The sequence below is a fragment of the Oncorhynchus tshawytscha genome, linkage group LG22 (genome assembly GCF_018296145.1).
Source record: "Oncorhynchus tshawytscha isolate Ot180627B linkage group LG22, Otsh_v2.0, whole genome shotgun sequence".
Classification (NCBI taxonomy): Eukaryota; Metazoa; Chordata; class Actinopteri; order Salmoniformes; family Salmonidae; genus Oncorhynchus; species Oncorhynchus tshawytscha.
The window spans coordinates 36927091-36947740 of record NC_056450.1 but is presented as its reverse complement, the minus strand read 5'-3'; the positions used below and the strand labels follow the sequence as shown (position 1 = coordinate 36947740).

At 43.2% G+C, this 20650-nt stretch overlaps 3 protein-coding genes across 6 annotated transcripts in view; 2 read left to right on the top strand and 1 right to left on the bottom strand.

The window, feature by feature from the left end:
- Positions 1–3981, top strand: part of LOC112221364 (inositol 1,4,5-trisphosphate receptor type 3-like) — a 62027-nt gene extending 58046 nt beyond the window's left edge. For 3 of the 4 annotated variants that reach the window (XM_042304148.1, XM_042304149.1, XM_042304146.1), the window contains 6 exons: positions 1475–1576; positions 1775–1896; positions 2033–2198; positions 2305–2465; positions 2654–2815; positions 3276–3981. In XM_042304148.1, coding sequence (XP_042160082.1) covers positions 1475–1576; positions 1775–1896; positions 2033–2198; positions 2305–2465; positions 2654–2815; positions 3276–3404 — 842 coding nt within the window. In that variant the 3' untranslated portion in view covers positions 3405–3981. The remainder of the gene's footprint in view (positions 1–1474; positions 1577–1774; positions 1897–2032; positions 2199–2304; positions 2466–2653; positions 2816–3275) is intronic. The other variant, XM_042304147.1, reaches the window with a different exon arrangement.
- A 75-nt stretch (positions 3982–4056) lies between these two features.
- snx21 (sorting nexin family member 21) lies at positions 4057–7888 on the bottom strand. Its single transcript, XM_024385241.2, has 4 exons — positions 7658–7888; positions 6643–6925; positions 6123–6280; positions 4057–6048 (listed from the first exon to the last, which is right to left on the bottom strand). The coding sequence occupies exons 2-4, from the start codon at positions 6911–6913 to the stop codon at positions 5278–5280; spliced, it is 1200 nt and encodes a 399-aa protein (XP_024241009.1). The 5' UTR covers positions 6914–6925; positions 7658–7888; the 3' UTR covers positions 4057–5277.
- A 6418-nt stretch (positions 7889–14306) lies between these two features.
- Positions 14307–20589, top strand: LOC112222431 (deoxyribonuclease gamma). Its single transcript, XM_024385239.2, has 9 exons — positions 14307–14458; positions 17523–17677; positions 17880–17968; positions 18407–18493; positions 18705–18817; positions 18893–19005; positions 19174–19331; positions 19471–19567; positions 19750–20589. Exons 2-9 carry the CDS (start codon positions 17537–17539, stop codon positions 19900–19902), a joined length of 951 nt encoding a protein of 316 aa, XP_024241007.1. The 5' UTR covers positions 14307–14458; positions 17523–17536; the 3' UTR covers positions 19903–20589.
- The last annotated feature ends 61 nt before the right edge of the window (positions 20590–20650 follow it).

Below are 20650 nucleotides of genomic sequence, written 5' to 3'. Positions count from 1 at the left end.
TTCCTGGAGAGCTACCCTCCTGTAGGTTTTCACTCCAACCCTGTTCCTGGAGAGCTACCCTCCTGTAGGTTTTCACTCCAACCCTGTTCCTGGAGAGCTACCCTCCTGTAGGTTTTCACTCCAACCCTGTTCCTGCAGAGCTACCCTCCTGTAGGTTTTCACTCCAACCCTGTTCCTGGAGAGCTACCATCCTGTAGGTTTTCACTCCAACCCTGTTCCTGGAGAGCTACCCTCCTTTAGGTTTTCACTCCAACCCTATTCCTGGAGAGCTACCCTCCTGTAGATTTTCACTCCAACCCTGTTCCTGGAGAGCTACCCTCCTGTAGGTTTTCACTCCAACCCTGTTCCTGGAGAGCTACCCTCCTGTAGGTTTTCACTCCAACCCTGTTCCTGGAGAGCTACCCTCCTGTAGGTTTTCACTCCAACCCTGTTCCTGGAGAGCTACCCTCCTGTAGGTTTTCACTCCAACCCTGTTCCTGGAGAGCTACCATCCTGTAGGTTTTCACTCCAACCCTGTTCCTGGAGAGCTACCCTCCTGTAGGTTTTCACTCCAACCCTGTTCCTGGAGAGCTACCCTCCTGTAGGTTTTCACTCCAACCCTGTTCTTGGAGAGCTACCCTCCTGTAGGTTTTCACTCCAACCCTGTTCCTGGAGAGCTACCCTCCTGTAGGTTTTCACTCCAACCCTGTTCCTGGAGAGCTACCCTCCTGTAGGTTTTCACTCCAACCCTGTTCCTGGAGAGCTACCCTCCTGTAGGTTTTCATTCCAACCCTGTTCCTGCAGAGCTACCTTCCTGTAGGTTTTCACTCCAACCCTGTTCCTGCAGAGCTACCCTCCTGTAGGTTTTCACTCCAACCCTGTTCCTGTAGGTTTTCAGAGCTACCCTCCTCTCTGTTCCTGGAGGTTCCTGTAGGTTCTCACCAACCCTGTTCCTGCAGAGCTACCCTCCTGTAGGTTTTCACTCCAACCCTTCCTGGAGTTCCTGCTCCAACCCTGTTCCTGGAGAGCTACCCTCCTGTAGGTTTTCACTCCAACCCTGTTCCTGCAGAGCTACCCTCCTGTAGGTTTTCACTCCAACCCTGTTCCTGCAGAGCTACCCTCCTGTTTTTCCTCCAACCCTGTTCCTGCAGAGCTACCCTCCTGGAGGTTCACTCCAACCCTGTTCCTGGAGAGCTACCCTCCTGTAGGTTCTCACCACAACCCTGTTCCTGGAGAGCTACCCTCCTGTAGGTTTTCACTCCAACCCTGTTCCTGGAGAGCTACCCTCCTGTAGGTTCTCACCACAACCCTGTTCCTGGAGAGCTACCCTCCTGTAGGCTTTCACTCCAACCCTCCTCTAGCGCACCTGATTCTAATAATTAGCTGGTTGATAAGCCGAATCAGTTTTTTTTTTTACAAAAACTAAAAAAGTACTTTATCTTCAGTGTATGGTATACTGTAGGGTTGGGATTTAATTTGCGATCATCTTCTGCAGGGCGACATGGCAATGAGGAGGCATCCCAAGACTTCCTCAACACCTGCAGTAAAGATGGAGTCAGCTGCACTGCCAAGGCAGGACTCCCTGCTGAACCTGAGGGTTAGTCTCTATTTATTGTCTCTACTTAGTAAGTCATCTACTGCTCCTTTAATTGTTAAGTCACCCTCATCGTATGATGGGTTTGGATAGGAAATAAAAGTTAAATAATATAAAACACATTTTGGATGGATGATTTGTAAAATGTGCTTTAAAAAGTCTGGTGTGAGTGGTACATAGCTAAACAATTTTACGGTTTAGCAGAGGAGAACAATTCGGAGCGGGCCTGTGACACTCTGCTCATGTGTATCGTCACTGTGCTGAACCACGGCTTGAGGAACGGTGGCGGGGTGGGAGACGTGCTACGCAGGCCCTCCAAAAACGTACGAACGAAGACCCACCACACACATTAACCTACTTACAATCCATCAGTATCACTTCATGTCAGAGTACAAAATGTTCCACAAGCCAACATTCATATTTACATTTGAACAATGTACGTCATTGCGTACCTTGCAGGAGCCCCTGTTCCCAGCCCGCGTCATCTACGATCTCCTCTTCTACTTCATTGTCATCATCATCGTACTCAACTTGATCTTTGGTGTCATTATCGACACCTTCGCTGACTTGCGTAGTGAGAAACAGAAGAAAGAGGAGGTCCTCAAGACCACCTGCTTCATCTGTGGTGAGACCCAATAGATTTTTTGTGAAAGGAAACAAAAAAAATAACCATGGTGTGATTATGAGCTCATGTTATGCAATCTGAACATTTAACCTGAAACTCCCTGCAGGTCTGGAGAGGGACAAGTTTGACAATAAAACGGTGTCTTTTGAGGAGCACATAAAGTTGGAACACAACATCTGGAACTACCTGTATTTCATCGTGCTTGTTCGCGAGAAGAACAAGACGGACTACACTGGACCAGAGAGTTATGTGGCCCTCATGATAAAGGTACAGCAATAGCTGGTTGAGTTCTATTTTAATTGGAAACACAACCACCTCTAGAATAACTCACTGAAACCAGTTTACAACATATCCTTATTATAAGTAGCATTGGATACCTTTGTCTCTGGGGTCATCTGTTGCTAGGGAAGAGCACGGCCACTGATTCTACATGTCCTCCCCCCCGTCTGTCTCAGAGTAAGAACCTGGACTGGTTCCCCCGCATGCAGGCCATGTCCCTGGTGGTGACGGATGGAGACGGCGACCAGAACGAGATGAGGAACCTGCAGGACAGACTGACGTCTACTATGAACGTGGTCAGCCAACTCACAGGACAGCTAACAGAGCTCAAAGAGCAGGTATAACACACAGGTCGAGATTCAAGCCGTATCGCGGAAGAGCCACTTTATAGTGCGATTGAAAATTAAAATGTTCTCGTGTTCGCGAAGCCTTCATTTACGGTTTAAAACGCTGCATGTCGGCTCAATCGGAAATGTCCTTTTTAAATGTAAAATCGAACAATGTCACGGCTCTTCAGCAGTACGGATAGAATCTAGCCCCTAGTCTCTGGTCAGACATTGAGGAGCTGGCCAGCTCCAGAACAATATACAATGCACTTATTCACATCTCTTATCAAGGGAAAGTAGCATACTATAATAATGACAAAATAAGAAGATACCTATGATGCTGATCTATTTTGAAGAAGAAAAAAAAAATGGTAGAACTAGTACAATTTGGTTAACTGATGTCCTCATATAGGCTAGTGTTTCCAGGAGGATGCCCCTGGCCTGGCTGGCTAACATACTGTTTCCTGTGTAGATGACGGATCAGAGGAAGAGGCGGCAGCGGATGGGCTTTGTGGATGTCCAGTCAGGAGGAGGAGCTGGTGCTGCTAGCATGTCCCCCAGTGTTGCTGGAGGAAACCATCTGATGTCCAACAAACCCTGATTGATGTCCTGTCTTACTGTGCCACCACGCTTTGCCAAAAGACTGAGTCCGCTAAGCCTATCGATACTATCCAAGATCAGTCAACGGTCTGTGACGGAACCATCAATCACATGTTAAACATAATGTTTTTAGTTGTGACTGATGCTGACAGGACTGAGTTACTGAGGTTGGGTTCTTTGTAATTCCCCTCCATTTGTTTCTCCTTAAAAGGGCTTCAACACTTCCAGTAAAGTCTGGAGAAAGAAGAACATGAGCCATCTCTGTTCTTGGTCCATGCAATCAGAGCAATTGATTAATGGCATTGCACTGTCGCAAACACACCTCAGATGACAACATTGGAAAGTGATACTACGGCAAAGCAGGAAGCAACACGTCCATCCATTATATTAGAAATATAGTAACGATGTACAGATTACTACAGTAGGTCCATGACTAGCACCAAATGTTTGTCTGAAGCACGCAGAGATTTGGTATACGTCTACTTGTCAATGTCTCTATTGTATTGGCCCCTCTTAGAGAAATGGAAACTTGAATGTTATCTTCTGAAAGCACATCAGTAAAATGTATTTGATTTTAACTGTGTTTACGTCTATACAAACATGCCAGTAATAGTATGCAATTTCTTCCAAATGGAAAGAGTAAAAGCCTTCACTACATTTTTAGGATAGATTTATTCAACAAAATATATTCCAATAATATTAAAAAGTGAAAACAGACAAAGGAAATAACTGAGGATGTCCTCTGAAAATAGGATTTGGTTAAGTATACAGAGTTAAGGCTAGAGTTCACAATATAAAACAGAGGCAGGCACTTTGAAATGCATTGTTGCAAGTGCTTAGTATTTTAATCTAGGCTAACATCTTTACATTCGTTTGGAATGGTCACTCAAGCAATTACCGTACGACAACTACAGCCTATTCTTTCAGAGGAGGAAGGTACCTTTTTGTTGCACTTAAATCGCATGGTTACGGTGCTCTGTAATACAGGACCTATTTCAGTTCATGTGGCAAAAATACACCGTTCCATCATACCCCTTGTCTAAAACATTCTCACACACTTCCAGCTGTGAATTGGCTCCCTCCCTGTGCCCTCTCACTCCCCCTTATGGCATATGAAGGGGACCAAATCTGAGAATTGGAACTCAACGTAGACCAACATGCGTTTCCCTCATGCAAGTCTATACTGACTCAAATCTAAAAAGGTACAGAGGCTGCATACTCAAAGCATATCAATAAAACATTTTCTCTGAATAATCTGGGCTATTAACAATTCCCTAAGGTTGGTTAAAATTAATTGACAGATTTAGGAGTGCTTTGTCGAGAGCTCAGACATCTATTGTTTTCCCTCAATTCTTTACTGTGTAAACAAGCAAATAACACCCACGTGTAACAGATAGAAAATTAGTTAGTGGAAAATGTGCCTTTGAAAATCCCTGTTCCCTTATCAAAATGAACTGTGATCCTTTTTATCTTAAGTTATTCATCCACTCACATCAAGATTCTGAATGGCATAATTAAAAGAAAAGGTTTTAAAAGCAGCAGTACTTGAAATATTGACCTGGAAAAACACAATGTTTCATAAAAATATTAGTATTTGCTACAAAGCAGCTGTATCATAAATATAATGATTGAAAATAACTTGTGTTTTTAATTTACAAGGTAAAGCTAAGTGAATACTCGGAACTTTAGAGACATTCTATACAATGTGATTGTTTTCTGCTTAGTGTATGACTTGGTCAGTTGAGTGTATATATTAGAATGGCTAACAGTCCAGACTGCTGTAGAAAATACATGTCAGAAGAGACCAAATACCTCATTGCAAGGCTACATGAAGTGCATTCCTCATAACTAACTGGAGGACTATTATCTTCGGGTTAAGTGGTGTCGTCCCGTTTGCCCTTGGCCTTAGTGTTTCCCTCGCTCTCCACCAGGTTTTCCTTCATCAGGTACTCCTTCAGGCTGGGCTGGTTCCCTACATCAGCCCCAGAGTCCTGGATCTCCTGTAGCAGCACCTCCCACCGCCGCTTATCCTTGGAGATCTTCCACAACAATCTGACGTTGGTCTGGAGGAGAGGGATGAGCAGTGGGTGAAAGAGGTGCTGCTGCAGGGCCTCCTGTGAGGGGGCCAGGTCCCTCAGGGCTCGGTCACAGTACTCCTGGGCCTCCCCCAGCTGCTCCAGCTCCTGGAAGCAGGTCACCAGGGCCAACAGGGTGAAGAGCCAGTGGGTGCGCTGCTGGTGGTGAGGCTGCTGTATCCCCTGCTGCTCACAGCCTAGCTTCTCCTGGAGCCTCAGGCCGTTGAGCAGAGGGCCTAGGCCCTCCTGGTAACGGCCCACACGCATCAGCATCTGGCCAGCCTGCAGGTCACCCAGGTAGAAGAACTCCAGAAAGGTGGGCGAAAGCCGCAGCTCAGCCAGCGAGTGCATGTGGGCCAGGTACTGCTCAAACGCCCGGCTCCGCTTGGCGATGGTCTCTGCCACAAAGTTCTTGCGCAGCCTCTTGCGGGGGAAACAGACACGCTCCATGTGGTCCCCGTGACGACGGCGAAGGCGGCTGTGCAGACGCTCGAAGTCGGTGTATCGCCGGGTGATGACGGCCGGGGTTTTGTCAAACATCCCAGACTGGATTACATGGATGGTGTAGAGCTGAGGAGAGGGAGAGATGTCACACACAGGCTTAGCCAGGGAATAGACTTTCATCTCTGCTGTTTCACACTTACCACATACTTGGAGGAGCTCTCTGGCACCACACTGGCATCAGTCACTTCAAACACCAGCTTCTCAGGCACACTGCAGCTCTGTAAGCTCCTCCAGCTCTCCTGCAGCTGACATGTGAGCAGGGATGAGCCTCCAGGAGACAAGCCCACTGGGCTGGTGTCTGAGGAACAATGAGAGACATCAGCTCAGACTGCCCTAAAACCACTCATCTAAACTGAGAACGATCAGAATGAAAAACCTTCAAGGAAATTTGCAGTTTCAAGAAAACAGGATACCGTGGAATGAATGCTATTGTTATTCTGGTCAGACTGTTTCAGTTGACTACAGTGGACATCATTGTCCATACATAATCACAGTTGTGGATGCTCAGCAGCAACCTCAAATATTCTACTGCTTTCATTCCTGCACCTCAGAATATTAGCTCAAAAAGGATTGCAAAGTTCCTGCAGCTAAATATAAAACAGTACCGGCACTGAAATGAGTAACGGCACCTATTTTAGTTGCTGCAAAGATCTACATTACCGGTGCTGCTGAATCCATCCTCTACGGACTCTCCAAGGAAGTCTGAATCACTGTCTGGTCCTGAAGCCCCACCTGGGTCTTCTGAATCCATGGCTCTCTCCCCATCGAAGCAGAGTGTTCCCCCAAGCCGCTCTGAGAGACACTCTGTGTCGTCCTCTAACTCAGAACTCTCTGGGAAGCTGTCCTCTGGTACATCAGTTGACTCCCTAGCAACTACTTCTCCTTCTTTGAACAGTGTCCGTCGCAGTCTGTCCAATAGCTTAGAAGCCATCCCATCAGACCACTAGGAAATAGTTTGACATTACATTTAATTTCAGATAGTAAGTTTTAGTGTACAACCTACAAGAAATCCATGTAGGTGTAAGTCATCTTATAATAGTAAATATCAAATCATTATTTCGTATGCCAACAGCTCATGTCAACTAGGTGACTAACGTTACACCCCCAGCTAGAACTTTGTTTGACTGGAAACATTGTAGTTTATGAAAAACAGAAATCCCGAAACCAGACACTTCGAGTAGGGGTTCTTAAAAAGACAATAGCTACTTTATCTAAACTAGTTAGCGGTTCTTTGAATATTGCGTTTGTCTGATAGTTTAAAACACTAAAAAAAACACACGTATGCAACCAAGACAAGAGCGCCAACGTGCACAATGTATTGTCAACGACTTTAACTAGAAGGGAAAGTAGTTACAGTAGCAGACAAGCTAGCTAGTTACAAATGTAAAATAGATTGGCTAGCTCGCAAGACTACCCAAACAGGATTACCTAACTTCATCTAACTAGGTAGCTAAGCGAAGCTAACAAATACTACAAATAGATAACGTTAGCTAGCAGGTCAAATCAGCTTATTTAACTAATTAACGTGTTAACGTAGCTATAGCAACGAGGCAGCATGCTACTGTAGCTAGGAAAAACTATTTAGCTAGCTAATTACTTAGTTACTTGAATTTATTTAGCTAGCTAAAAAAAAAAATTAAAAAGTAGCTAAGTTAGAGTTGTAACTCTTACTCACTGTTATGATGGATCCGTAAAGCACCCAGCCTTATTTCATCAGCATTTGTACCGCTTCGGTCTCTCTCCCAAACTTATTTAGGACAGTCTGACCTCCTCTGGATGCGGCCCTGAATGTCTTCTTCTTCGGAATTGTGTTGGCGGATCGCATCCAATTGAAGGTAGATTCACCGCCACCTACTGTACCTACATTTATTTGATTTGTGATATGGTACTACAAAATTGGGGGGAAATGACCTTGCCAACTATTAGCCCTCTCTAAAAAATTTTTTTTTTTTTTTTTAAACTAAATATATATAAATATATATAAACTAAATAATAAAACAAAACGTTTTATAATAATAAAATAAAACACCACCCCATTCCACTATTTACCCTATCAATCACATGTATTTATAAAGCCCTTTTTATATTTAATTATTTTTCTCTATTTAACTAGGCAAGTCAGTTAACAACAAATTGTTATTTACAATGACGGCCTACACCGGGAAAACTCGGACGACGCTGGGCCAATTGTGCGCCACCCTATGGCAGGGTCCAGTTGTGATAAAGCCTGGATTTGAACCAGGGAGTCTGTAGTGACGCCTCTAGCACTGAGATGCAGTGCTTTAGATCGCTGCGCCACTCGGCAGCCCTATATCAGCAGATGTCACAAAGTGCTATACAGAAACCCAGCTTAAAACCACAAACAGCAAGCAATGCAGATGTAGAAGCACGGTGGCGAAGAAATACTCCCTAGGAAGAAACCTAGAGAGGAACCAGGCTCTGAGGGGTGGCCAGTCCTCTTCAGGCTGTGCCTGGTGGAGATTATAAGAGTACATGGCCATTTAAGGCCAGATTGTTCTTCAAGATGTTCAAACATTCATAGATGACCAGCAGGGTCAAATAATAATCACAGTGGTTGTTGAATGCAACAGGTCAGCACTTTGAGAGTAAATTCAGAGATCCTCATATTCTGAAAATTCCAAAGTGGAAGATGCTCCTTGCACACTGGCTTCTCTCTCTGCAAACATTCTTTCTAAGGCCCTCTGAGCAGAGATTATTTTTGCTATATTGATTGATTGTGGTAAGGAGCCACACATGCAAAGCTATTTATTTGTTGTGTCCCTCCCCCAATTTGCACCTGGCTGGGGTAGAGTGTGGGAAAATACAGCATTTTTAAAAATGTATTGTAATAACATTGTGTAGCTTCCCGCAAGACATTGTGTACAGTGTGCACTCACTGAATTTTTTTGTATTTATTTTTTTACATATTCTTCACAAAACCATTTTTATTTTAGTAAACATTGGAAATGGGTCCCACAGACCTGAACACCACACAAGGGTTAAGTATCAAAAGTATAAACCATTTCAAATTCCTTATATTAAGCAAACCAGACGACGCCATTTAAAAATACAAATGTATTTACGGATTGACACTCCAACACTCAGACATAATTTACAAACAAAGCATTTGTGTTTAGTGAGTCCGCCTGATCAGAGGTAGTAGGGATGACCAGGGATGTTCTCTTGATAAGTGTGTAAATTTGTCAATTTTCCTGTCAAAATGTAAGAAGTACTTGTGTGTCAGGGAAAATGTATGGAATAAAAAGTACATTATTTTCTTTAGGAATGTAGTGAAGTAAAAGTAAAGTACAGATACCCCAAAAAACGACTTAAGTAGTACTTTCAAGTATTTTTTACTTAGGTACTGCTCCAGACCAATGGTCTGAGAGGACAGAACACTGCCACTCAACACCCCCTGCATCTGTTCTGCAGTAAAACCTCGCAATCCCAAGTATTTCTCTGTTGCTGTCACCACAACCTCTATTTTCTGTGACTTTTGATTCATTTCTGCAGTACAATTGACAACCATAGCTATGAATGCCAAGAAACCTACCTTACTGAAAGCACATATTCTTTAAGTAAGTAAGCATACTATATACAGGAAATATACATTTTTTTAAAAGTAATTTCCAATACCATATTTACATGTTAAGTGATGGAGAGAGATATGTATAGGGGCAAGGGGACTAGGCAACAGCATACAAGATAACCAGAGTAGCAGTAGCTTGTATGTGAGAGGGTGTGTAAATCAAATCAAATCAAATTTTATTTGTCACATACACATGGTTAGCAGATGTTAATGCGAGTGTAGCGAAATGCTTGTGCTTCTAGTTCCGACAATGCAGTAATAACCAACAAGTAATCTAACTAACAATTCCAAAACTACTGTCTTATACACAGTGTAAGGGGATAAAGAATATGTACATAAGGATATATGAATGAGTGATGGTACAGAGCAGCATAGGCAAGATACAGTAGCTGATAGAGTACAGTATATACATATAAGATGAGTATGTAAACCAAGTGGCATAGTTAAAGTGGCTAGTGATTCATGTATTACATAAGGATGCAGTCGATGATATAGAGTACAGTATATACGTATGCATATGAGATGAATAATGTAGGGTAAGTAACATTATATAAGGTAGCATTGTTTATATATTTACATCATTTCCCATCAATTCCCATTATTAAAGTGGCTGGAGTTGAGTCAGTGTCATTGTCAGTGTGTTGGCAGCAGCCACTTAATGTTAGTGGTGGCTGTTTAACAGTCTGATGGCCTTGAGATAGAAGCTGTTTTTCAGTCTCTCGGTCCCAGCTTTGATGCACCTGTACTGACCTCGCCTTCTGGATGATAGCGGGGTGAACAGGCAGTGGCTCGGGTGGTTGATGTCCTTGATGATCTTTATGGCCTTCCTGTAACATCGGGTGGTGTATGTGTCCTGGAGGGCAGGTAGTTTGCCCCCGGTGATGCGTTGTGCAGACCTCACTACCCTCTGGAGAGCCTTACGGTTGAGGCGGAGCAGTTGCCGTACCAGGCGGTGATACAGCCCGCCAGGATGCTCTCGATTGTGCATCTGTAGAAGTTTGTGAGTGCTTTTGGTGACAAGCCAAATTTCTTCAGCCTCCTGAGGTTGAAGAGGCGCTGCTGCGCCTTCTTCACGATGCTGTCTGTGTGAGTGGACCAATTCCGTTTGTCTGTGATGTGTATGCCGAGGAACTTAAAACTTGCTACCCTCTCCACTACTGTTCCATCGATGTGGATAGGGGGGTGTTCCCTCTGCTGTTTCCTGAAGTCCACAATCATCTCCTTAGTTTTGTTGACGTTGAGTGTGAGGTTATTTTCCTGACACCACACTCCGAGGGCCCTCACCTCCTCCCTGTAGGCCGTCTCGTCGTTGTTGGTAATCAAGCCTACCACTGTTGTGTCGTCCGCAAACTTGATGATTGAGTTGGAGGCGTGCGTGGCCACGCAGTCGTGGGTGAACAGGGAGTACAGGAGAGGGCTCAGAACGCACCCTTGTGGGGCCCCAGTGTTGAGGATCAGCGGGGAGGAGATGTTGTTGCCTACCCTCACCACCTGGGGGCGGCCCGTCAGGAAGTCCAGTACCCAGTTGCACAGGGCGGGGTCGAGACCCAGGGTCTCGAGCTTGATGACGAGCTTGGAGGGCACTACATTCTGACTTGTAAAGGGACTGTTTGGTATTTGTGACCCTATATGTTAGAGAAGAGCAAGGAAGGCGACTTCCACAGGGGGGGGGGGAAAGAGTGAGCAAACTACACAGATCTGAGTCAGCCATGGCCACTTCTCAAATATCTTTCAATAAAAAATATAAACATGTAATTCTTACGTAACAGCTTTACAAATTCTCAAATAATACTTCTTACATAAACACATATTTTCATGTGGGCGATCAATTAATTTGGGACTATTAGCCTAACTTACAATAAACACCAATAAAACATATTTGAGAAGTGGCTATGACACCAATCCACCAGACTGTCTAGTAAATCTCCAAAACTATTAAATTGTTCTATTGAGAACATTATAATTGATCTCCTCAGTGGAAAGCAATCTGAAAATGTAAAAGTCTTATCAGTGCTTTGTAGAAGGCACACATCTGTAGATTAAATGTATTTCAAGCAGTTAATGAATTAATATTTATCAAGCATCTCACCCAAACATTCAACTGTCTGCAATGTTATGTTTGCAAGTGTGATTATGGTACAGCTGATGCGTCTGTCTCTCTGCACGTTCCTCTGCCCAGGCATTGCTGACACAGGAGGAAAGCTTGGCATGGGCCCTCAGATCCTGAAAAGGTTCTACAGCTGTACCATTGAGAGCATATTGACTGGCTGCATCACTGCTTGGTATGGCAATAGCACCGCCTTCAATCACACAGAGGGTTGTACGGACAACCCAATACACCATGGGGCTGAGCCCCCCCCCCGCCATCCAGGACCTCTATATTAGGCGGTGTGAAAAATTGTCAGACCCCAACCACCCAAGCCATAGACTATTTTCTCTGCTGCCGCACAGCAAGAGGCACTGGTGCATCAAGTCTGACAACAACAGGCTCCTGGACAGCATCTATTCCCAAGCAATACAATAAATAGCTAACCTTGTATCTTTATTTACCTTTTATTTCAATATTTGTTTATATGCACACTTACACTGTCACTCCAACACACACCCAAACACCCACTCCATCATCTGCTCACTCACACATAATATGCAAAAACATTTATAATGACTCTACACGGCGGGGGCGTATGCCTTATGACTAACGTGACATGGTGTGATGAAAGAAACATACAGGAACTCAAAACCTTCTGTTCACCTGATTTAGAATTCCTCACAATCAAATGTAGACCGCATTATCTACCAAGAGAATTCTCTTCGATTATAATCACAGCCGTATATATCCCCCCCCAAGCAGACACATCGATGGCTCTGAACGAACTTTATTTAACTCTCTGCAAACTGGAAACGATTTATCCGGAGGCTGCATTCATTGTAGCTGGGGATTTTAACAAGGCTAATCTGAAAACAAGACTCCCTAAATTTTATCAGCATATCGATTGCGCAACCAGGGGTGGAAAGACCTTGGATCATTGTTACTCTAACTTCCGTGACGCATATAAGGCCCTGCCCCGCCCCCCTTTCGGAAAAGCTGACCACGACTCCATTTGGTTGATCCCTGCCTACAGACAGAAACTAAAACAAGAGGCTCCCACGCTGAGGTCTGTCCAACGCTGGTCCGACCAGGCTGACTCCACACTCCAAGACTGCTTCCATCACGTGGACTGGGACATGTTTCGTATTGCGTCAGATAACAATATTGACGAATACGCTGATTCGGTGTGCGAGTTCATTAGAACGTGCGTTGAAGAGGTCGTTCCCATAGCAACGATTAAAACATTCCCTAACCAGAAACCGTGGATTGATGGCAGCATTCGTGTGAAACTGAAAGCGCGAACCACTGCTTTTAATCAGGGCAAGGTGTCTGGTAACATGACTGAATACAAACAGTGCAGCTATTCCCTCCGCAAGGCTATCAAACAAGCTAAGCGTCAGTACAGAGACAAAGTAGAATCTCAATTCAACGGCTCAGACACAAGAGGCATGTGGCAGGGTCTACAGTCAATCACGGACTACAGGAAGAAATCCAGCCCAGTCACGGACCAGGATGTCTTGCTCCCAGGCAGACTAAATAACTTTTTTGCCCGCTTTGAGGACAATACAGTGCCACTGACACGGCCTGCAATGAAAACATGCGGTCTCTCCTTCACTGCTCAAATATCTCCTTCACAACTGTAAGGCTCTCCAGAGGGTAGTGAGGTCTGCACAACGCATCACCGGGGGCAAACTACCTGCCCTCCAGGACACCTACACCACCCGATGTCACAGGAAGGCCATAAAGATCATCAAGGACAACAACCACCCGAGCCACTGCCTGTTCACCCCGCTATCATCCAGAAGGCGAGGTCAGTACAGGTGCATCAAAGCTGGGACCGAGAGACTGAAACAGCTTCTATCTCAAGGCCATCAGACTGTTAAACAGCCACCACTAACATTGAGTGGATGCTGCCAACACACTGACTCAACTCCAGCCACTTTAATAATGGGAATTGATGGGAAATGATGTAAAATATATCACTAGCCACTTTAAACAATGCTACCTAATATAATGTTTACATACCCTACATTATTCATCTCATATGTATACATATATACTGTACTCTATATCATCTACTGCATCCTAATAATACATGTATCACTAGCCACTTTAACTATGCCACTTTGTTTACATACTCATCTCATATGTATATACTGCACTCGATATCAGCTACTGTATCTTGCCTATGCTGCTCTGTACCATCACTCATTCATATATCCTTATGTACATATTCTTTATCCCCTTACACTGTGTATAAGACAGTAGTTTTGGAATTGTTAGTTAGATTACTTGTTGGTTATTACTGCATTGTCGGAACTAGAAGCACAAGCATTTCGCTACACTCGCACGAACATCTGCTAACCATGTGTATGTGACAAATAAAATTTGATTTGATTTGATTTGAATGTTGAATAAACGTAATTTGAATTTGACCTGTTGTCCACTGATTTCATCCTTTATGTGGGTAGGAAAATAGAGACTCAATATACATATACTTACATATATATATATATATATATATATATATATATATATATATATATATATATATATAAAAAAATAAGCATTTTACTCCTACTGGGCACTCGGTGTACTGGTAGATTCCAGTTTTACAAGACCAAAAAAAGGAAGCGGATCGGGACATCACCTGACAGGAAGATGTGTTAAAGGCGTGGTGAAAACTGATACCTGACCTACACCCAGCGGCAGCCAGACGGGACTTTTGTCAAGGTGTTTAAAGATTAGTTTAATTCAACACCGTGTACCTGGAACTCACCAAGTTCTCTTCAAACAAGGTAGACTAATGATATTCACTCTTTCTGTTCAAATATTGTATCTTCACCTTGCTCCCCAAAAGCTTCTATATGTAATTATGCTTCAATGCTTTTGTTGTTGCCTACAAACTATCATGGAGGAAACTGCTTTAAAAAAATATATAATAATTAACTACGCAAGTCGGATAAGAAAACATTCTTACTTACAATGATGGCCTACCGGGAAACAGTGTTAACTGCCTTGTTCAGGGGCAAAACTACAGATATGTACTTTGTCAGCTCGGGGATTCGATCCAGCAACCTTTCGGTTACAGGCCCAACGCGGTACCTGCCGCCGATTTTTTTTGTCTGCTTCTTTTGAGTCTCTGTATCTAATCACTTTTCCGCTGGTGTGAATGTTTTATAGACAAATGTTGAATTCTCAGACTTATATCTAACTAACCAAAATACATTTAGATGATTTTTTTACATTTTGGCTGTTTTATTTAACTTTTGCACACCCTTGGTGTTCCCGGTCGACCGGTCATTAGAAATGAATGTGTGCGACTACAATTAGTGTATAAAATTGAGTTCAGGCACATTCATCAGATGGACACACTTCCTCTCCCAGAGGCATGTGTGTTTGGGCACGCACGCACACCTTACTCCCCTTGGCTTCCATGGAAACCCCCACGGAAATCACACCTGTTGTCATTCTCACAATCTAACATTGGTTCAATAATATATAGAACTTTTCTCGCAGCTCTGGTATATAAAGCTTTTTTGAGGCCTTGCTCACAATTCATTCTGTGGCACCACAATGACCAAACGATGTACTGTATGTTTGCGAGGCTCTTGATCATGACGCTGGTGAGGAGGAGAGTCCTTGTTAAATTTTGACACAAAGTAGTCTGTGATAATTAGCACTGTCATCTGAGTATTTGTTTATAGTCAAAATAATACATTATGCTTTATTTAAACTAAAAAACTAGTTGTATGAGCTCAGGTCAATGAGGCCTACAGGCCATAAAGAGCTAATGGAAGTTTAAAACTTGTAATGTTCACAAGAACTGAAGTTGATAAAAAGATCTAACACAACATTAGGTGATTAATATGTATTATTATGGATTTATAATCAGCTATAATGGGGTGGCCATTTTGGACCGGGAACACAGAATGAGTTCCAATGAAATGAACACAACAGGTGGGTTAAGAGTCTACAGTAGTTTATAGGCCTATCATATTGGAACACATTTCGTGTTAAATCTATTTTCATACTTATGCTGCTGTCTGTAATTTCTCAAAATATTACATGTGTAGCCTAACTTGTGCAATAATGTGCCAAATATGTGCAGCCAAAGGCAATATCTTTCTAGGATCAGTGGGGTATATTCATAGAGGCCAAGGGGGAGCCAGACCCCCCCCCCCACACACACAATATATTTTTATGTATGTTTCATAATTTTCCTTCAATTTGCAATATGCTGACTGTATCTCACAGGAGTAAAATCCCAGTGAGAGAAACCGTGCCCCTGTCTCTCTGTGTAGGCCATATCTGATGCTGTCCGGTCCAAAAAGAGTATTGCATTGTTGCCACATTTTCCACATCTTGTTACGTTACAGCCTTATTAAATTGTTCCCCCCATCAATCTACACAACCCCATAATGACTAAGCAAAAACAGGTTTAGAAAATATCAAATTTAACAAAAATAAACTGATGTAAAAGGATTCAGACCCTTTTAGTCAGTAGTTTGTTGAAACACCTTTGGCAGCGAATACAGCATCTTCTTGGGTATGACGCTACAAGCTTGGCACACCTGTATTTGGAGTTTCTCTCATTCTTCTCTCCAGATCCTCTCAAGCTCTGTCAGGTTGGATGTGGGGTGCGGCTGCACAGCTATTTTCAGGAGAGATGTTCGATTGGGTTCAAGTCCGGGCTCTGACTGGGCCACTCAAGGACTTTCAGAGACTTGTCCCGAAGCCATTCCTGTGTTGTCTTGGCTGTGTGCTTAGGGTCGTTGTCCTGTTGGAAAGTGAACCTTGGCCCCAGTATGAGGTTCTGAGCATTCTGGAGCATGTTTTCATCAAGGATCTCTCTGTGCTTAATCTTTCCCTCGATCCTGACTAGTCTCCTAGTCCCTTCCGCTGAAAAATATCTCCACAGCATGATGCTGCCATCACCATACTCCACAGTAGGGATGGTGCCAGGTTTCCTCCAGACGTGATGCCAAGAATCTTGTTTCTTATGGTCTGAGTCTTTAGGTGCCCTTTGACAAACTCCAAGCAGGCTGTTATGTGCCTTTTACTAAGGAGGGTTACTGTCTGGCCACTCTACTATAAAGGCTTGGAGTGCTGCAGAGATGGTTGTCATTCAGGAAGGTTCTCCCATCTCCACAGAGGAACTCTGGAGCTCATTCAGTGACCACCGGGTTCTTTGTAACGGCCCTGACCAAGGCCCTTCTCCCCTGATTTGCTCAGTGTCTGGGAGGCCAGCTCTAGGAAGAGTCTTGGTAGTTCCAAACTTCTTCCATTTAAGAATGATGGAGGCCACTGTGTTCTTGGGGACCTTCAATGCTGCAGACATGTTTTGGTACCCTTCCTCAGATCTGTGCGTATACACAATTGTCTTGGAGCTATGTGGATAATTCCTTCGACCTCCATGGCTTGGTTTTTGCTCTGACATGCACTGTCAACTGTGGGACCTTATATAGACAGGTGTGTGCCTTTCCAAATCATGTCCAATCAATTGAATTTACCACAGGTTGGAATCCAATCAAGTTGTAGAAACAAAGGATGATCAATGGAAACAGGATGCACCGGAGCTCAATTGAGTCTCATAGCAAAGGGTCTGAAATACTAATGTAAGGTATGTTTTATTTTTAATACATTTGCAAAAATATCTAAACCAGTTTTTGCTTTGTCATTATGGGATTTTTTTTTTGTAGATTGAAGAAAATAAATGAATTTTAGGATAGGGCTGTAACAATGTGGAAAAGGGGAAGGGGTCTGAATACTTTCCGACTGCACTGTGTATATGTATCGTTCAGTGTAGTAAAAACAAAACCCTGCATGACCAGTAATCTCACATGTCTTTTCCATTCACAGCAAGCAGCTCAGTCATGACCTGCCACTCTCCTCTCCTCCTCCTTCTCCTTGGTATTTTTGGGCTATGTTCAAGCTTCAAGATCTGTGCCTTCAATGTCCAGAACTTCGACGACGCCAAAGCAGCCAACTTCAGGGTGATGCACACTCTGACCAGGGTGAGACTCGGCCTCGTCTTAACACAATCATACAGTTGCTATTCATGACAACTGGTCCAGGGAGGAACTAAACTCAAACATTTTAACTATAGTTCCATACTGTTGGGTAAATCAGTCTCATTTACTTTATTATAATAATCCAGGTATCTTTCCGTGATTGTTAGACATTCTTGTTCTAATCTGGTTGGTTGATTGTCCACAGATTGTGTCTCGCTGTGACATCTGTCTCCTTCAGGAGGTTAAAGACACACAGGGCAATGCCACTAAAGCTTTGGTGGAAGCACTCAACAGGTACAGTTGCATCTAGATACTGTTACCATAGAAAGAGAATCCATTGAACTCTGACTGCAACAAGTACTCTACCTCAGGCGTATTCCAATCTGACCCTACGAGGTCCGGAGCCTGATGGGTTTTCTGTTCTTCCTGATGACTAATTGCACCCACCTGGTGTCCCAGGTCTAAAACAGTCCCTGATGGGGGGGAGGGGGAAAGCAGTGGAACTGGCTTAGAGGTCTGGATTTCAATTTGAGGGAACTTCCTCATGCACCGTTCAGTGATGCATATATACATTGTTTTGTATTCCTTGATTGTTTCCTATAAAAGTGTATTGCGTCTTTTGTTAAATGCACTTTAAATAAATTGTGATTTTGATTATAAAGAAATTAATTTATGATAAGTTTTTTTCACTTAATTTATGGACCAACCCTCTTTTTGTTAATTTCTTCTTAGATATGATGCCTATCACTATAAATATGTTGCCAGTGGAGTTCTGGGGCGAACACCTCAGGACCAGGAGCAATACGTCTATCTGTACAGGTAGGTGAAGCTTTCGTTTACATCTATTACACCTCTTAATTTCTAAATGCTACTCTCGTGACGTTGAACTTGCATTCATTTGAGATCCTGAATATGCCGCCTCCCCTGTCCTAACCTTTTGAATCTCGGCCCGACATGCTGGTTAAACGTTGTCCTCCTGCTTGACGTTAAGCCTAAACGAATGGCGCTGTAAGTAACCTCTTCTCCACAGGAATGAAACCGTAGAGTTGACGGCTCAGTACCAGTACGTTGACAGAAAGGAGGGGAACGCGGCTGTTTTCTCCAGAGACCCCTTTGTTGTTAGATTTCAAGCCAAGGAAACAGGTTAGTTAAGTAGATGAGAATTTGAAATTCATTGTGTACTGTTTGGATAACTTCCAATGATCTTCCTCTGAACAGTGATTGGAGACTTTTCTCTGATCCCTCTGCACACTATGGCCTCTGATGCAATCAAGGAGATTGACAAGCTCTACGATGTTTTTGAGGAAATCAAAATGAAGTGGAATACTGAGGTGAGGCATGACAACTACCTGTTGGTGTTTCCTGTTTGGTTCTTATTTTTCATAGTGTGTGTGTCGGTAAGATGAATGCAGTTACTGTTATCTGTCATGCTACATGATTTTGAGTCTAACTTTTGGAATATACTTCTCTCACCAATGTAATGCCACTCTGTACCATAGAACGTGATGTTCCTTGGAGCCTTCAATGCTGGTTGTGGGCACATGACCCGGCAGGACAAGGCGAACATCCGACTTTTCTCAATACCTGGATTTTTCTGGTTGATCAGGGACCAGGTGGACACCACTGTTGGGGATACTACCAGCTGTGCCTATGACAGGTGGGTGGACATTTTTTTAAATGAGTTACACTGAAATTATATTTTTTGAAATGAAGGCATTTTGATTATAAACGATCTGTATTGATGGATCCAATAATATATTACTCTTCAACTCTATTGGACACTTTGTTTTTCTTAGGATTGTGGTACACGGAGAGCGCTTCCTGAAGACCATCAAACCTTATTCAGCTCAGGTCTTCAACATTGCCAATGAGTATAAACTCTCAAAGGAAAGGGTAATACTTCCTTTTCCTGTTTACAAACAACATTTTCATTTACCCTTTCAAACTCCTATCCGTCTTCAAAAAAGCCCCAGGAGAAGATGTAACATCCCAGACATGCTAAAGTCACCTGTTTTATGTCTGTTTCCTGTGTCATAGATGTCATGACACAGAATAAACTGATCTCCAAATTTCAGGTTCTGGAAGTGAGTGACCACTTCCCTATTGAGGTGGAGCTGAAGACTAAATCGTCAGGGCAGCGTCAAGCTCCGGTTCAGCCTCTCCTGCTAATTGCTCTCTCTGTCATCACCACCACCCTGCACATCTTACCTTCAACCAGTATGGTGTGAGGAGGACTGATGATCTTCTCCAGAGTATGGATCATAGAAATGTAGAATTCATTCTAATTCAATGGTATGGACATCTATACAACTTCAATGAGCAGCTGGTTCACTCATGCAAGGGTTTGTCAAACCTGTCCCCGGGTACCCCTAGATGCTTCACTATTTTGCTGTAGCCCTGAACTTGCTCACCTGATTCATCTAATCAAGATGTTGATGATTAGTTGCTATGTTTTAAACGTGCTAGCATGGATCTACTGGGGGCTCCTGAGGAGAGCTTTGAGAACCACTCCTCTAATGAACAGTGATTCCATCTTTGACTGGTCCCCATGAGATTGCAGACATTTTAGAGACGGCAACATTTATCACTACACAAAATGACGGCATAATGTCCCTCATCTCATTTCAATTCATATCTATGGATACGCTCTGGTGTTGGATTGCTGATCCCAGTTTTGCTCTGCTCTGACATGTGGTTTCGGGTATTTGATGTGTAATATCTTGAATGGAAGGCTACAGATTCCTGACACCACCACTTCTGCATTTAGTAACATCTCTTTTGTAAATTAATGGTTGTAAAATTTCAAATTCAACTAGGTTTTTAATGTGATGTGGTTTTTACATTGTCACTGTAAATGTTCAATGCATGTATTGTACACAGTATTTGAATAAAACGAAATTTGATTTTAAAACAAAGTAGGCCACATTTTGTTTGAGGACCTGTCTACCCAAACCATCCAGACCACTGGGCGGCAGT

Excerpts from the sequence above, each read along its gene's own strand:
- snx21 (XM_024385241.2), bottom strand. The coding sequence starts at position 6,913 with ATGGCTTCTAAGCTATTGGACAGACTGCGACGGACACTGTTCAAAGAA. Across the intron at positions 6,281-6,642 it reads GGATGGATTCAGCAGCACCG|ACACCAGCCCAGTGGGCTTG; the intron begins GTAATGTAGATC and ends ATTGTTCCTCAG. Across the intron at positions 6,049-6,122 it reads AGAGCTCCTCCAAGTATGTG|CTCTACACCATCCATGTAAT; the intron begins GTAAGTGTGAAA and ends CCCTCTCCTCAG.
- LOC112222431 (XM_024385239.2), top strand. The coding sequence starts at position 17,537 with ATGACCTGCCACTCTCCTCTCCTCCTCCTTCTCCTTGGTATTTTTGGG. Across the intron at positions 19,006-19,173 it reads AAATGAAGTGGAATACTGAG|AACGTGATGTTCCTTGGAGC; the intron begins GTGAGGCATGAC and ends TCTGTACCATAG. Across the intron at positions 19,568-19,749 it reads ATAAACTCTCAAAGGAAAGG|GTTCTGGAAGTGAGTGACCA; the intron begins GTAATACTTCCT and ends TCCAAATTTCAG.